Here is a 17,908-nt window from a genome sequence, read left to right as displayed (position 1 = left end):
GAAGCTGCCCAGAGTGGCTGGGGCGACCCACTCAGAAGGGTGGTGTATAGCAGTGTTTTTCAACCACTGTTCCGCGGCACACTAGTGTGCCGCGAGATGTTGCCTGGTGTGCCATGGGAAAAATTGAAAAATTACTTTATATATAGTCAATATAGGCACAGAGTTAAATTTTTTAACATTTTCTAATGGTGGTGTGCCTCGTGATTTTTTTCATGAAACAAGTGTGCCTTTGCCCAAAAAAGGTCGAAAAACACTGGTGTATAGAAACCAACCAACCAACCAACAAACAAACCAATATTATTATTTCTAATTCTAAATCTCTTGGTAACAGTTAGAGCAACAAATGGCATGTCACTGGAAGTCGATGACCATACCAATGTGTGCATAAGGGACTCTGGGACAAACATCATGATGGAGAACAAACTTGCACATCAAATTTATTATGAAAAAGGTGACACAAATCAGATCCTACTGGATTAACTAGGACAACTCTGCTAGGGTAACTGATCAGCTGCCACTTGGCTCCTTCTCTCCCTCAACTGTATCCATCCTCTGAACCATTTGCAATCACGCTGGTCATTCCCACACAACTTAAAGGATTGATGCTACAGTTTCCAAGTTTCTCTCTTTTGTCTCCATTACTTTTTCTTTTGGGGTCTTCACTTTTAGACTGAAAACCAGAGGGCAGGGACAGTCTTGTTCTTAATCTGTTCACAGTGCTTAGTAATTACAGGCAAGTGAGAAATAACAACTCCTTATCACAGATCACAAATTTACTATTGGAATGAACTCATCTTACAACTTACTGAAATATTCACAAAAGTCTGTCCAAGAACTCCTGCTAACCGTATGGCAACTTTCACCCCTATTCTTCTGTCCTCCCTTTTGCTTTCCAGCATGTTGATTCCCTCAATACCTGATCGCATCAGATTTTGTATTCCAATCTGAAAACTGTCTATAAGTAAAAGGGGGGAGGATAGCTATGTGGTATTTTAAAACACTAACACATTTCTGACACAACATTTCATAGGTAAAAGCTACTTCAGCAGATGCAGAGGCAATATCCGAGAGAGAGAGAGAGAGAGAGAGAGAGAGAGAGAGAAGGTTCCCCTGAAGACGTCTTAAGTAATAAACACTTTTACTTTAAGTCTTTCAGACTTTGGTGTCTACAGGGGCGTCGCAGGGGGGCGGAGGGGGCGGGGGGCCCTGTTGGGGTGACACATCGGGGGCGGCCCCGCCCACTGGGCTTTTAAAAAAAAGTAAAAAAAAATTAAAATTCTTTTTAGGTTATTTTCGGCACTGCCGGGGTGGAGCCGCAGGGGCGGCCAGCGAGGAGGGGTGTCACCCCCCCTCGCTGGCCATCCCTGCGGCTCCTCCCCAGCAGTGCCGAAAATAGCCCCCCTTCCAGCGGCGCAGCTCGGCATGGAGGCAAGGGGCGGGCCAGCGAGGTGGCCCGTCCCTCTCCCTGCCCCGACTTGCGCTCCCCCAAGGGATCCCGGGCGGCGGATTTGGGAGTTTGCAGCCCGCAAAGACTCCCGAATCCGCCGCCCAGCACCCCTTCTTGCAGCGGCTGCTCACGCAGGCACGAGCAGCCGCGGCAAGAAGGGGTGCTGCCGCCGGGCGGAGGCTTCTTCAGGAGTCTTTGCAGCCCGCAAAGACTCCTGAATCCGCCGCCCGGCACCCCCGGGGGCGGGGCAACGCGTGCGTCATGATGTCATTACACACGCACGCACCGCGATGCCCCGCCCCCAGGGGTGCCTCTTGGCTTCCCCGCCCCCGGCAGCCAAGGGGCTAAGAATGCCCCTGGGTGTCTATAAGGACTTCATTTGTTTTTACAATTAACATTAATTTGTATTTGAAAAACAGTTCTGTTAATATCCTGTTACACTAGCGAGGATCATTGTGCTGGCTTTCACTTGCACAATGGTTTCACTGAATACAGCCCTAAGTGTCACAGCTGAGAAGGGATCTGATTTTCTGTTTCCTTGGTCTATTCCCAATGCTCAGCCCACGGTACCATATGTGGCAACAGTTCCTAAACCCTACTTAGCCAAGCAACCAGTTTGCTATAGATTTAAGTATGCCATCTAATTTAGGTCAAACACTGAAGCTCTATTGCAGAAAGCGAAATACAGATGTACCACACTTCATTTGTTCAAGGATCATAGCGACACGTCCAAAAGTACTGAGTAATCAAGCGGTTCATATGCATACACAAACCTTCACACATCTTGATTATTGCCACTACTTTCAGCAAAGCACGACTTAAATGCCTGTAGACCTGGACCTATGTTACATTGAATATGCTTGAAAATTAGTGTGGAAAATGGATGTAGGAAGGAGGTAAAAAGTGACACGTTATTTCAAGAGTCCTGCGTACATGTGCCTCTATGCACATATGTAGATTTCGGGAAAAACATCTACTTCCAGTAGCAAGCTTTCTGTGCAATGCCAGATAGCACTCAATAGGTTCCTGTGGCTGAGGAAGGAAGTCAACGTGTACTCAGCAAGCCTTAAAATCAATGCTGGCCAAAGCATCTCGACCAAAGAGATGCTTATTAGACACTCTGGAGTTTCATGACACATGCAGCCTCATCCCATCCCTGTTTCCTTGGGAGAAACTCTTGCTCTGCTCAATGGGGCTTAATCCTAAGTAAGTGGGGACTAAACTGCAGCCTAAAAAAATATCGCTGCAAACCGAGAATGGCATTAGCCAACATTGTGAGAGGAGGAACAGCACTGAGAGATCCACCAATGTAACAACCTTCAGGATCCCTGAAGTTTATGGCAACAGCAGGATCAGCACGATGGGCGAAACTGCACATAAGTTGCATGCTGGTTCTGGCACATTACACTGTTCCTGCTTCACAGTCTCCTGCTCCCTGCTGCCACAAAGTGGTAGCTGCAGGAACTTCAGGCATGCCTCTATGCGCTCAGACTGGGCAGGGATGCTATCAGTAGACTACAACGTACCAAACTTTAAATAACTTTTAAGATCCTTGAGTGCTCATATTTTTAAACAAAACTCAATTCTAAGTAGGCGCAGATAATTTGCTTGTTAAATATATGCACTGATGAACAGACATCTTTTTTAAAAAAACGTACTGAAAATAACACCCATTACATATTTTATGCTTAAACACGTTTATACCAGTTTTTATCATCAGTGGGAGTGGGTCAGGTCAAGCTTCCCTTAAAAGTGATATTCTCACACATTTTCTTACACAATGGCATTCTGGTATCATACACAAGTGACCAGATTTTATATAATGGGTTTGTAAAAAAAAGCAAAGTTGTTTTTCGTAACTACTCAAAAATGTATGAAAAATGAAGGTGGAAGATAACAAAAACAACAATTCAGAGAGATTAGCACTGATAGAAGATGCTATAATTATATGGGTTATTTGAAAAGCATTCTAAGAATTATATACAATTGATCCACTGAAGGAAAAAGCTTTAAGTAGTGATATATAATTTTTTTTATTAAAAAAAAATTCATATCAGTTTCTACTACAGTTTCAGAGGCTTAAAAATTCCTACCTGTTGGAGGAAGACAGTCTTTCCAATCAAAATAACCTGCATAAATGCCAGGTTCCAATGAGCCTACTATCGGATCAGCCTTTAGTTCAATGTACATTTCAAACAGTCGTTGATCAAGTTCTTTTAGTGAGTCCATGCTAACCTAAAACAAAAAGTTATGAATATGATTATTTACAATAGTATTATTGTGTGTAAATCTCCTCTCATTTACAAAAAAAGCCAGGCATCTAACACTTTTAGAATGTTACACAATGTATATTTTGGAAGTCAATATTTCTGTTTTTTAAAAAATGAACAAAGTGTCAAGAAGCTGGCAGATTCCTCAAAGTCAGATGGATGGTATATTTTGCCAGCCAGAATAGTATATATTCCTTAATCATTCACTTGGACTGAGATGTTGTCCTGCCTGCTAGGATATGCAGAAAAGCTTCTACCTATTGATTTCTCTTCTTTTTATAGAAACCTGACTGGGTGAAGACCCAGGAATTTGGTAGTAAGATGAAGGGTAGCTAAGAAATCCTTTTACAAGGAGGCTCTCAAAATGCACAACAGAGGACATTGCCTCCAATACTTCCCCAGCATGCAAGCACCGGGAATAATTTTGTGACAATCAAAGGGCAAAATCAAAAGTACATTGGACTGGGCGCTTATGGATGAGGTGCATCAAAGCCTTATTACATTCATTGCAGGTGAAGCTGTGCTGAAACAAGAATGGGAATAATAATAACAAAATTGTAACATCACAGATGTCTATATATTATGATTTTAAGTCCTTAAGACTAGTTATCAGACTTTTTAAGTGTGAAAGGAGCAAAGATTAAAGAAAACACATGCCAAACCCATTCCAAGGACTATATGCATCTCCACAACAAGGATTCCATCAAAAAGGACACTGCAGGATAACTCTATTTAGGTTTTAACCAACATTAGTCAAACCAATGGACAAGTAAGACTTGGCCAATATGGCTAAAAATCATGCAGTAGTACAAATTACGAGTAGTAAAATACAATAGAGATCTGGTAAATACTTATGGGATGGTTGCATTTTGCCTCTCTTGCCAGCACTACTATTGCTACTGCACATTCCCTGTCTTTCTTCCTTAGCACAGAGAACTAGGGCTCAAAGAAAAGGAGAGAGTTCTGCATGCAGGTGCCATAGTGCTGCACTATGTTATTTCTCTAACACATCTGAATTCCAAAGGGCTGGAAGAGGCTCCAAGAATAGAGCTGTGACAGTATACATATGAGCAGGGTGGAGCAAAAGGATGGGTGGTAGGTATATTTTGCTACTTGGCTGCATGTTGGGGGCAACTTCTACTTACCCAACGCGAGGGGCAAATGTTAAGGTTGGAAAAAAAGGAATGGTTGAATCTAATTTACAAAAATATAGCCACCATAAATACAGCTGTTTAGAGACAGCTTTGTTGTGTCCTGGAAAATGGTAATAGTAACAGGCTTACTATGAAAAGCATGCACACTTCTGTGAAAGAAACTAACTATATAGTCCTAATAAGTCAAAATATTACAGATTAAAAAGTAAGTTATCAATTTACAAAAAGTCAGGACAATGAGACATCATCTTCCGCCCACTTTTGACATTTCTCTTCTTTGTTAAGAAGCAAAACCCCAGCACTTGCCTGTGGAGTTTACCTTTAATATTTTTTAAAAAAATGTTTTATATACCTTTGACATTTTTAAATGCCACAAAAAACTATTACAACTATATACCACTAACTAAAATTGTTCACAGAAATTTGATAAACGAATGAACATGAATGCAGATACCTTCCCTATCATGAGCTCAAAAAGCTGAGCCTTTTTCATTTAGATGGGGAAAGGGGGGGGGGCAGGAGAAAGCCAGATGAGGAAATTAAAGAGGTTTATCCAATTAGTAACAAAAAACAAGTATTATCCTTCTCAAAGCATCCACTTAACATACATTTCCAGCAGGTCAGAACAAGCAAAAGAACATGTCATACTCCAGTCCATAGGCTAGACTTCTCTGACCCAATTTTTTTCTATTGCATTAGCCTGCTCTGTTGCTTATCAACAGATGGACCCCAATAGTTGGACCTCAAAAGGCTGGTAGGCTTTGCATCCTAAGTCCAACCTGCCTCTGCAGTAGGGTTGCTAGTTTAGGTCTCCAGGCTGGTTGCTGTCCAGCTGCCATCCGCAGAAACAGCACAGATTTTCCTGACCAGCTTCTCTGTCTTTTTATCAGTCCTGTAGTTTCAGATTGGTTTACAACAGAGCATTGGGAGCTCTGATCTTGGCTTCCGCTCCTTCCTCCTGGGCGGTGTCTGGAAAGTGGTGGTGGGGGATGAGTGTTCAGACCCCTGGGCTCTCACTTGTGGGGTGCCTCAGGGTTCCGTCCTCTCCTCCATGCTTTTTAACATCTACATGAAGCCACTGGGAGAGATCATCAGGGGGTTTGGGCTGGGTGTCCATCATTATGTGGATGATACCCAGCTCTACCTCTCTTTCAAATCAGAACCAGTGAAGGCGGTGAAGGTCCTGTGTGAGTGCCTGGAGGCGGTTGGAGGATGGATGGCAGCTAACAGATTGAGGTTGAATCCTGACAAGACAGAAGTACTGTTCTTGGGAGACAGGGGGTGGAATGGTATGGAGGACTTCCTGATCCTGAATGGGGTAACGGTGCCCCTGAAGGACCAGGTGCACAGCCTGGGAGTCATTTTGGACTCACAGCTGTCCATGGAAGCGCAGGTTAATTCTGTGTCCAGGGCAGCTGTCTACCAGCTCTATCTGGTACGCAGGCTGAGACCCTACCTGCCCGCAGACTGTCTTGCCAGAGTGGTGCACGCTCTGGTTATCTCCCGCTTGGATTACTGCAATGCGCTCTACGTGGGGCTACCTTTGAAGGTGACATGGAAACTACAACTAATTCAGAATGTGGCAGCTAGACTGGTGACTGGGAGTGGCCGCCGAGACTACATAACACTGATCCTGAGAGATCTACATTGGCTCCCAGTACATTTCCGAGCACAATTCAAAGTGTTGGTGTTGACCTTTAAAGCCCTAAATGGCCTCAGTCCCGTATACCTGAAGGAGCGTCTCCACCTCCATCGTTCAGCCCGGACACTGAGGTCCTGCGCCGAGGGCCTTCTGGCAGTTCCCTCGCTGCGAAAAGTTAGGTTACAGGGAACCAGGCAGAAGGCCTTCTTGGTAGTGGCGCCTGCCCTGTGGAACGCCCTCCCAGCAGATGTCAAGGCAATAAGCAGCTATTTTACTTTTAAAAGACAACTGAAGGTGGCCCTGTTTAGGGAAGTTTTTAATGCTTGATGCTGTATTGTTTTTAATATTCAGTTGAAAGCTGCCCAGAGTGGCTGGGGAAACCCAGCCAGATGGGCGGGGTATAAAAAAAATAAATTTATTATTATTTATTATTATTATTATTCATTTTGCAGGGATATGGCTACAGACTCCAGTTTATGTGCATTTGCTTGAAACTTGTCTAACTTTACCTTTTCACACAGCATGCAATACAGTGGTACCTCAGGTTACATACGCTTCAGGTTACAGACTCCGCTAACCCAGAAATAACGCTTCAGGTTAAGAACTTTGCTTCAGGATAAGAACAGAAATCGTTCTCTGGCGGCGCAGCAGCAGCGGGAGGTCCCATTAGCTAAAGTGGTGCTTCAGGTTAAGAACAGTTTCAGGTTAAGAATGGACCTCCGGAACAAATTAAGTACGTAATCAGAGGTACCACTGTACATTTAAGGAATTAATTGCTACAATGATGCAGCACTAGTCATTGATTCAATTTTTTTTTTTACAAAGAATTGGACAAATTCACAGATAGCAAATCTTACAAGAACTTCCAGCTATAATTGAGGACAATGTAGCCTCCAAGTGCAGAAGATGTATACTTCTGATTACCAGAGGCCACACATTAAATGGCTGTGCTCAGCATACACTATGTATGAGTTTCCCAAGGTACTGTGACTGCTGTCACTGAATGCCAGACTAGATTAAATTTTGGTCTGATTTAGCAAGGCAGTTCTTATGTCAATCTACATATTTCTTTATGAATGTGGAATATGTCGAACTATTGATATAGTGCATTTATTCTACTTCTAAAAATATATCTCTAAAGTTGTAAGTCCCAGGTATGAAATCTGACTGAGTACTTAAAAAAACAACTTGGTAACAATGTAAGTTACAAACAACAACAAAACCAAATTCTCTAGATTAAAAAAAAGAGAGTTTAGGAACAAGATGTAGAAACAACAGCATATGTGCTTCTGAACAAGTACAGATTAAATTTCTATTCAGTGGTGCTAATCTTATTTATAATTTATTTTGGAAGCCTGCTGAAAACTGAAACTGAAAGAACTGAGATAAAATACTTACTTGAGTGATTTTTTCAGCTCCTTGGAAGCCATGTTTCTCAAAGTGTTCAGCTAGGTTTAGTAAAGTGTGACGTTCTAGATAGCAGCAGTTGCTAAGCACAATTAAAAGTCTCCGCTCCTAAATCAAGGAAGATTTCAACAAGAAAAATGAATTGATGGTACAAGAGAGGCACACAAGTAAACAATTTTGCTAAGAAGAAAGCAATTGTTGTTTAAGACAGAAATCAGGCTAAGGTTACAAATTATGACCATGGGGCAATACTGATACTTTAAAATAGAATTGTCTGAAAGACAAGCGTAACCTTAACATGGGCACAAACACACAATATTCAGATGAATTGCAAGTCTGGTTATGCAGCATTGTCCCCAACAATGAGATTCTTGCTGCAACACTGCCTACCTGTGCTTGAGTGGGCAATGGAGTTTCTGTATCATTGCTATTTGGCCACCACTTCCATAAGGTAGAGGCCATTTTTAACTCCTCAAAATGTACTGCTAATCTCCCTTTGCCATAACTGAAGCTGTTTACCAGAGGTCTAAATAGGGGAGTTCGGAACATAAATAGAATTTTTGATAGGGCTTTCATCTTAATTGCAACTAATCTGTCCATAATAGCAAGATTGAGCTTCCACCAGGACAAAGCCTTATTTATTTGATCCCACACAAGGCCATACTTAATGATTGGGGGGGGGGAATATATATATTTATATTTTAGTTCTATGTATGCCCAAATACCTGAATGAGACATAATGCACCTGAAAATTTAATAACATGGAGAACTCCTTTTGGATCTTGGGAGCAATATGAAAAAACATGGGATTCTGATCTATTTATTTTTTAAATCCACCTTCAGGCCAGTCACCAACTCAGACTCAACACCAACTTTTAAGTAGATGAATGAAGGGCTCAGAAAAGGTAAGAGCTTTACCACTCACGCAAGGGACACAGGTGGCGCTGTGGTCTAAACCACAGAGCCTAGGGCTTGCCGATCGGAAGGTCGGCAGTTCAAATCCCCACGACGGGGTGAGCTCCCGTTGTTCGGACCCAGCTCCTGCAGTTCGAAAGCACGTCAAAGTGCAAGTAGAAAAATAGGTACCACTCCGGCAGGAAGGTAAACTTCTGGTTCGCCAGAAGCTGCTTAGCCATGCTGGCCACATGACCCAGAAACTGTCTCCGGACAAACGCCGGCTCCCTCGGCCTATGGAGCAAGATGAGCACCACAACCCCAGAGTTGTCCGCGACTGGACCTAACGGTCAGGGGTACCTTTACCTTTATACCACTCATATGGATTCCTAGTAAGTATTCCTTTGCTTTAATTTTAACAACTTTGATTTCTGGATTGTGATGCAGCTTTTTATCACACCAGCATAATGTACACATAATGTACACTTCCTATCATTTAGATTACTCTGCCCAGTCACACTTACCAAGGACAAACTGGAGTCTTCATGGATACTTCCAAATAAATCTGAAGATGAAACATCAGCTGAAAGACTGAAAGATTTTGTAAGAAGTTACTGGTGAAGTACTTGTTCTAAACACTTAGAATGTATCTCTACATGACTAACTCAAATTGGGTTTATGCCACTTAAACCCAAAGAAAAACAGGTTGCCTATTTGTAACAAGTGGTCATCTGTGAAGTCAGATTTTATCTATGTAGTATGGGATCTACGCCCATGCAAAGCACCATTAAAGAACTTTTAAGAGCTTGGTGATAAAAGGTTTTGGCAGGAAGCCTGCTCCCACAGGGCATGGGTTCTCACCTTCCCTTTCAGTTTTTTTCTTCTTCACTGTCATAGAGGCAGCATCTCTAGGAATCTTCAGTTCCACCTCTTTCAGTGGGTGGGGGGTGAGCTAGGCCTTATTTCAAATATAAAGACTTACCCCCTATAAGAGACTGCACAGATCCCACAAAGAAGAACCGGTAGTTCAGCAAAGGTGCTGAGAATGGTCTGTTAGAATTCTTAACCTTCCTCACAGAACTGCAGCTCCCGGGGAAGGAACAATTCTGTTTAACAGTATTATAGACATGCACTTAGACCTCATGGAGTATGGCTGGAAGACAATGGGACCTCTGGAGTTAACGGCTCATGAACAATCTCGGCCTAAGTCACAGATTGGAAACTTGTGGCCCTCCAGATGTCAGATTTCAATTGCCATTTTCTCCAGCTGGCATAGCCAACAGCCACAAATGATGGAAGTTGTCACCCAGTAACAATCCAGAGGACTACAGGTTTGCCATCTCTGGCCTAGCCATCATTTTAAAGTCTTTTGTTCAGAAACATAATATCTAAATTTAAAAAAAACATAGAAACAACTCCAAAAACAAGAACCAGAACATTGGAAGAATACCAATAAACTAAGAACCTAGCAGTTCGAAAGCACGTCAAAGTGCAAGAAGATAAATAGGTACTGCTCTGGCAGGAAGGTAAACGGCGTTTCCGTGCGCTGCTCTGGTTCGCCAGAAGCAGCTTAGTCATGCTGGCCACATGACCCAGAAGCTGTACACCGGCTCCCTCAGTCAGTAAAGTGAGTTGAACGCCGCAACCCTAGAGTCATCCGTGACTGGACCTAATGGTCAGGGGTCCCTTTACCATTTACCTTTAAGACTAGCTAAAGATGCTGCTGAATAGATATGCTTTAGTGTTGGCAGTTGAACGACAATGAGGGAATGAGCAGGAACTCTGCGTCAGATTATTTCCCTTAATGAGAAGCATGGTACCCCTCTCCATGGGGAAATGGTATTCTACTCTTTGCATGCACATCAACCAGTAACACAACCAGAAACTTTTTGTTGAATTTTGGAATAAGTAGCATGCGGATTACTGACAAAAAGAGCACCACCAGATTATTTTACTTACTGTGAGGTATCTACATCACTATCAGGCTTGGTACTTAGCTGTTCCAGGCAGTCAATGAATACCTGTGAATGATGAACGGAGGGGGAAATCACTATTTAACATCACTACTTTGACTATTAGGAACATCATTAGCCAATGGTAAACTCTCAAACCACATATTCATAGCATTTCCCCCCCTTCACTCTCACAACCTGCAATTTAACCAAATTTTAATGGCCTGTGTCATCACAGTTTTTGTATTTTATTACTCAGACCTCTTCACTTGAGAGCTGAAATTAAATTAATACAGACAGAAGGTATAATCTATGAAAACAAACCCACACTTTTATAACAAGTGTATGCCTGTACCAATGGTTGCAGTTCTTCATATTTCAGTTGTGCCTGTTGCTAAAAGCAGGAACTGCACACATTATGAGGAAAACATACCTCAGCTCTGTCTTTTGTTCATAAAGCAAATGTAGATGGAGGATGGACTTGCAGGAAGAAATCGGTGGAAGAAGTTGTTTAATCCTGAAGCAGGCTTTAAATAGCACCGCACTGTTCTTGGTTGCACAAAGCAGCTTGGTACTGTGTATCTGAAATGTGAACTCCCCCCTCTCTCAAATCTGCAGGCCTCAGTTCAGACCCCTCTGCTCAGCTACATGGCTTGGTCATTTGCAGCCAGGCCTCCCTCCTACTCATGATCTCCAGTTGTACATGGAAGAGGCAGGGTGGATGCAATTCTGAGTCAGGACTAGCTCTAAGGGAGTTTCACACAACACAAACTCATATTTGAGAGGGAAGAGTTCAACATTCTGAGCTACCTACTCTTGAACCCTCACCCACCCCTAACTGAATTAGACTAAATGCTAACTGTATGAAAAGCGAATGTTCTCCTCGATTTCTCAAGTATGTAGAATTCAACAGACACACATGAACTGCTTGGAGAAGTGCCTTAAGCCACACGTTTATATTACCTGCATAATATCAGTGCTCAGTCGGCACACCTCTTCCTGTATTTTCGGATGCTGAAAAACCTAAAGAAACAGAAAATGGTAACTGAAAAAGCAAGCAGGGGGGAAAACTTTTAAATTAGACAAAAAAATGAGGACAGCATATTATGGCGATAAGAGTAGAACAGTAAAATCTTAAGGCCAGACTTAGAACTTCCTCTTGGCTCTATCTCATGTCATTCCTGGTTATGTTAGAATGAAGAAAATGCACAGGCAGGGTGGAGTTATATGGGAAGAGCAATGCTAATGTTATTTTTTCCAGCATTACCATTGTTTGTGTGATGCAGTGGCACCACAAATAGTATTGGAATAACCTCTTTACTTATCTGAATAGCATGATTAGGAATTCCTTATAATCCCTTCCATTTATCCTGAGGAGTGTGTAAGGAACGGATTACTGTTCTATACATGTAAGAGGTTGAGATGATTTCAGTGTCCATCATGCTACTCATACCCTGGAATTTCCCCAAACACGACCTGACATGACTTACGCTGGTCTCTCCAGGTTTGCAGTCCAGGACACCTTTAAGCGACTGCACAGAATGCACAATACACTGCTCAAACTGGGATGGCTAAAAGGTAGAGAATAAACAAGAAATTACTTCTGAAACCTAGAAATCATGACTGCAGTGGAATCGTCCTGGTTTCCAATCAACCATCTATTTAAAGCTCCTGCTCTGAATGTCCAGTCAGACCATAATGGGATTTATATGCTCATCATATTGTGTAACAGCTATAGTGCCATGTTAATTGGAAGTCAATGTTGCTGACCGTTTGCAATCTCATTATTAAAAATACCTTACCTATCCAGTTAACAATACAGGGCTCTCCTCTCCCCTTAACGAATTGCAGGCTCATCAGGACAAGAAGACTAGGGCAGGGCATGTATCAGAGTTTTCACTGATATGAGGGGATAGGAAAGGGTGGGATTTTCACAGAAGAGTGAGAAGAAATGAGGCTACTTTTCACCAGCAGCTCATGCATGGGGATAAGCTACTATATCAACTTAACTCACCCATTGAAGTAGATTAGGCTGAAACAAAGACTAGGTCCAAGACCTACCCCCCGCCCCCAGCCAGTTTCATGCTGAGCAGGGAGTTGGACTTAGGCTACAGAATCCACCATTCAATACAGATGCCTAAAGACATAGCAGCATACCCACCAAACTGGTTAGGCCTTCGTTGTCCACCACCCAGTCTTCTTTTTCAGCTAATCTCTTTACATCTGCAAAAGGAGACAAGTTTTTAGATGGTTATTTTTCTGTAAAAAATAAAAATAAAAATGACGAAAGCCCTCTATCAATGTAGTGATTTGTCATCCAAATAGATTGCCGCTGGTACCTTAAAAAGATGGCAGCAGTTTTATTACGCATCAAACATGCTTACAGCAAGGCAAGTCAGCTAATTATAGGCATGTAACAGGTTGGATATAAACCATGCTGTGTCACAGAGATTATGTGTGAAGTAATTGTTTTATAACACTAATGCGGCATATTGAATCCACAAGAGTGAAAATGACTGTAGTGAAGACCAATACTTGTAATCCTTTGCTGAATTGTCATTTCTACTTTTAATATGATGACACAGCCGTACACCCAGTTTACTAAAACACTTGAAAATAAAACCATCTAGTGGTACGCTTGACATATATGAAGGTAAAAATCACAAAGAGTATAACATCATTTAGGAAAAAAAATCCAATCAGAAGGACACTCGTGTTGATATACACCCAAAAAGACAGATAAACAAAGTGTCTTTTACTACCTTCAGCTGTATGCTGTAATGTGATCATTATACAGCGAACTCTGAGATCCAAAATAAGATCCTGGATGATCTGAAGCATATCATTTGGTATTTCAAGTGCAGCAAGAGATTCATAACTAAGCCTGGAAAATGGGGAAAATAATGTGAAGTTATGGTTTTTGAAGTAGTTCAGATGCTAAGGACAGTCATAATTTCTTGAGACCCCCTAAAATTTGAAGAGAAGTAGGATTAAAAAACAAAAACAAAATCACGGCATCCCCCTCTTTTCTGTGAGAGCCACTATGCTATCATTATTCATCTGTACTGGGTACTTAATTCCATTCTCAAACTCAATATACTCTGCACTGCCTGGGAAATTACCAACTGGCAAGGGAGGCCACTTCTATCTCGGACAGTGTGTGATCCAGCTGCTAAGCTCCCCTTCCTTGCTTCAGAAGACCTCAGTAGGTGCTGTTGCCTGGGAGCGGCCATATGTGAGCAGTGGAAGATTTGCCTCCATCACAGAGCTGAGCAACGTCTAGCTGCTCGACTCCTTTCCTTTGCATTAGAGACCCTCAGTGGGAGCAGTTAGCTGGATGACACCAGGGAAGAACAAGGATCATTCAGGAAATGCTGTCTGAATAATCCTGGGACTCAGTTATACAGCTGCAAATAGGAAGCTTTAAGTGTGTTGTAAAGTGACATTTGTAAAATATACAAATGTGACACTAGATGGGGATATGGAGCTACGCAAAATTCAATGTATTTTTTGAAACTTTTTTTTTTAAAAAAAAGCATTTTCACAGCGTTTTTTATATGTGTGTAGATTCCACCTGGTTTCATATGGACATAACAATTTCCATTCCTGTTTGGGTAGAATCAGTTGAAGAACTTTTAAGAGCTGTTTTGAGAGTGTTCCGGAGCTATAAACTGATATATTTTCTCCTATTTGTGTGTGTGTCACTACGTGGTCCCAAGAAGCCTAGAGGTGACAATACTGATGCTTTGATAACACACTCTGGTTTGGTTTGGTTTTTTGTCACGGCTGCTTTGCAATGCTGTAAGCTATCTTCTCCCCAATCCCCAGCTAACAAGCTGATGCCGGACTCCATCTTTTGAGTGCTTCCCACTTGCCATAATTTCTATAAATACTATTTGTCAGCAATCTACGCCAGTAAAGACACTGAGTGGACACCTGGATAGTTGCACTACTTAAATACCGTTTACACCTTCTTGCCTTTGCTCTCCGTGTCTCAGCCAAGCATTTCCCTGGGTTGTTGATCTGTATTAGGGCCAAGCTGTCATAACACCATGATTCCCAATTGTTTGGCTTCACACAGGACCCACGACTGGGTCAGAGAACAGAGCTTACTGAAGCTTAATCCCTAGCCACGTATCCCAATGCACAGGTGTTCTACTGAGTTGCCACAGTACTTACCTAACTGTCTGGATGACATGAGGCAACCATTGGCCAGAAAGTTCAGATTTCATCTCCCAGCCACCATATTCTCTCAGTTCACTTTCTCCAAGGCTGAATGGAAGCAAAGCACCACGGATCAGTTTAACCAGGGACTTCATCACTTGCTGAATCATCATCTACAACAGGAAAAGAAAACATTTTGTGGGTAAACACTGCAACATGTGTAACAAGTTGTGTTTTATGTAACCAGTTAATTCATAAGACCAGGGCTTTTTTCAGATGGAACTTGCTGGAACTCAGTTCCGGCACCTCTCAGGTCGGTAGCATTGCCATTAAAAGAGAACAAGGGAGGCATTCATGGTGAGTTAACTGCTAAATTGTTCTACTTATTTCTAGTTCAATGCATGTCTCAACTAAAACAACAACAGACAATAAATTGGGTTTCTCCTGCTCATTCCCCCCTCCTCCAATTTTATTTAACATAAACCTAATGTGCAATAAATAGACAATGGAAAGGCTTTTATGTGAATAATATGTGAATGTTCAGAGAATCTACTGCAGATCTGCCATATCAGAAAAAGCCAATTCCTGCCCTGCCTAACTGTACCAGCTAGTTGGAGGGCAAACAAATGGTTGAAGCATGGTGCTAGGCCCAGTAAGGATGGAGAGCTCATAGAGCTTTAAAACCAGTATCTTCTTGATTGAGTGGTAGCAACTTGAGTGCACCGAGGACTGTATGTCTCATTAGGCCATCCCATTACAATATATTATTAAAAATAAACCTCTGCTGGTCTTCAAAGGTTTTACACCCTTCCACTTTGGGTGGCTGCACACCTACTTACCTTGAAATCATTCTGTCTTTGTCGAGCATTCTTCTTTGATCTTTCCATTTGGCCTGATTTTTCGGCAGTCTTGGGAAACAGAAAAACAACAACTGAGACACTACAGCTGATAGCCATTGTGAACATTCACCTGGAACAAATCAGCAGGTCTATGAATTCTATCTTAGTCATAGTATATGCTCAGGTTAATTCTTCATAGACCAAGTCTAATTAGTGTAAGAAACAGTAGAAAATTCATGCTTAGATCAAACATATCAACATGCCAGAAAACTTTGGCAAATTAATAAATCAAAGAAGACTAATGTAGCAGTGTAGTAGTAGGTGTAGTAATTTTATTATTTATCTGGCTGGGTTTCCACAGCCACTCTGGGCAGCTTACAGCATATCTAAAAACATAATAAAAACATCAAGCTTTTAAAACCTCCCAATACAGGACTGCCTGCCAATGTCTTCTAGAAGTTGTGTAATTCTTTATCTCCTTGACATCTGAAGGGAGTGCCTTCCACAGGGAGGGTGCCACTACTGAGAAGGCCCTCTGCCTGGTTCCCTGTAACTTTGCTTCTTGCAGTGAGGGAACAACCAGAAGGACCTCAGCGTCTGGGCTGAGTGATGGGGTGGAGACGCTCCTTCAGGTATACTGGGCCGAGGTTGTTTGGGGCTTTAAAGGTCAGTACCAACACTTTGAATTGTGCTTGGAAATGTACTGGGAGCCAGTGAAGATCCTTTAGGACTGGTGTTATATGGTCCTCGTGGCCACTCCCAGTCACCAGTCTAGCTGCCGCATTCTGGATTAGTTGTAGTTTCCGAGGCACCTTCAAAGGTGGCCCCACAGAGCGCATTGCAATAGTCCAAGCGGGAGATAACCAGGGCTTCTGCTGGAGAGGAGCACCCCAGTGCAGAAGCCACTATCAATGGGGTGTCTCAGTTCTGCTGGAACTTGTGCAGACCCTGCTGCCACCATGTGACGGCAACAGGTCCAATCTAGGACTCTTCACTGTACTAGCTTGGAAGCTGCCGCAGTGAAGGGGTATTTTCCCTGGCTCCTCCTCCACCACCACCTTGTGCCCTGGGCCTGCACAAGAACCAGAGCAGTCCTGGCTGCACCACTTTATCCAGTCTTGCTGCTGCTGTCCAGGTGTTAGGATTACAGTCTTCACATATTGTTATAAGTGAATGACATCTAAAGGACAGTAGTGATGATAGCAAAACTGGAGTTTGTAAAAATGCCTCTTTATTCTTTTATTTTTTTAAACGATAAAACTTGTTGTCTTTCTTTTTTATTTTTAAAAAGTGATGTTTCTAATATGGATGAAACTAAAATGGCAGTAATTGAGTTCACATTTCTTATATTACATTCAAGTGTACAGAGCCAAGTCTGTTAGCTACAAAACCCCCTTTTTCTATACTTTCCACTTTCTAAAGTAATAATCAGACCCTGCCTACTAAGAATGAGCCTAAGTATGTACTGCCCCATTTAAATATTTGCTAAACATAGGAAGCTGATTCAACTCGGTCTGTCTGTATACCTTGCAAATTTTCAATATTCATTAAACCTGTTTTGCTTACTTCCTGTGTTGTTCAGTCTAGATAAGTTGATCAGAGGGAGAATGTGACAGAGCAATGGATGACTAAATCTTTGTGCAAGGAGTTAAAATCAGATGTCCTGTGCTCCCTCTGAACCCTATAGATTCTAGAAACACGTAAAGGTGCACCAAAGCTACTGATTCCCCTCCACCCGCCACTGATTTTGCTGAATAGTTAAGCACCTTCCTATACAGACCTCTGTGGTAAGTACCAACAGTTAATTCTGTGTACAGATTCAATCTGTACACAGAAATAGGTCTCCATTTAGCTACAAACCTTCTGTTGAAAAAAATTGAAAACGCTAACCAAAACGTGTGTGTTTTAAAGACATACAGATCACCCTTATAACTTCGAGAAAATAAATCACAGTTCCTTTATTACTGGTCGTTTCCTTTCAATCATTGCTCATCACTTTCATGACTAGATGAGGCCCCTGCGGTTTTGTTTTTTTTCTCTTCTTTGTGCCTCAGTGTCTATGCTCAACTGTCCCTTTAGCTGTAAATTGTCAGAAATTCGGAACAGCCATAAAAATTATGGGCTAAATCGGATGAAACC

At 42.1% G+C, this 17,908-nt stretch overlaps 1 protein-coding gene across 1 annotated transcript in view; it reads right to left on the bottom strand.

The window, feature by feature from the left end:
- Positions 1–17,908, bottom strand: part of EXOC2 (exocyst complex component 2) — an 80,446-nt gene that overhangs the window by 22,239 nt on the left and 40,299 nt on the right. Inside the window, exons 14-23 of the mRNA XM_033154468.1 lie at positions 15,770–15,838; positions 14,946–15,103; positions 13,529–13,650; positions 12,928–12,989; positions 12,257–12,337; positions 11,730–11,789; positions 10,774–10,835; positions 9,339–9,405; positions 7,912–8,028; positions 3,541–3,682 (exon numbers count right to left, since the gene is read on the bottom strand). Coding sequence (XP_033010359.1) covers positions 3,541–3,682; positions 7,912–8,028; positions 9,339–9,405; positions 10,774–10,835; positions 11,730–11,789; positions 12,257–12,337; positions 12,928–12,989; positions 13,529–13,650; positions 14,946–15,103; positions 15,770–15,838 — 940 coding nt within the window. The remainder of the gene's footprint in view (positions 1–3,540; positions 3,683–7,911; positions 8,029–9,338; positions 9,406–10,773; positions 10,836–11,729; positions 11,790–12,256; positions 12,338–12,927; positions 12,990–13,528; positions 13,651–14,945; positions 15,104–15,769; positions 15,839–17,908) is intronic.

This window comes from Lacerta agilis, chromosome 7 (genome assembly GCF_009819535.1).
Source record: "Lacerta agilis isolate rLacAgi1 chromosome 7, rLacAgi1.pri, whole genome shotgun sequence".
Lineage (NCBI taxonomy): Eukaryota > Metazoa > Chordata > Lepidosauria > Squamata > Lacertidae > Lacerta > Lacerta agilis.
Note: the sequence above shows the minus strand (reverse complement) of the source record. Positions and strands in the feature narration are given on the sequence as shown.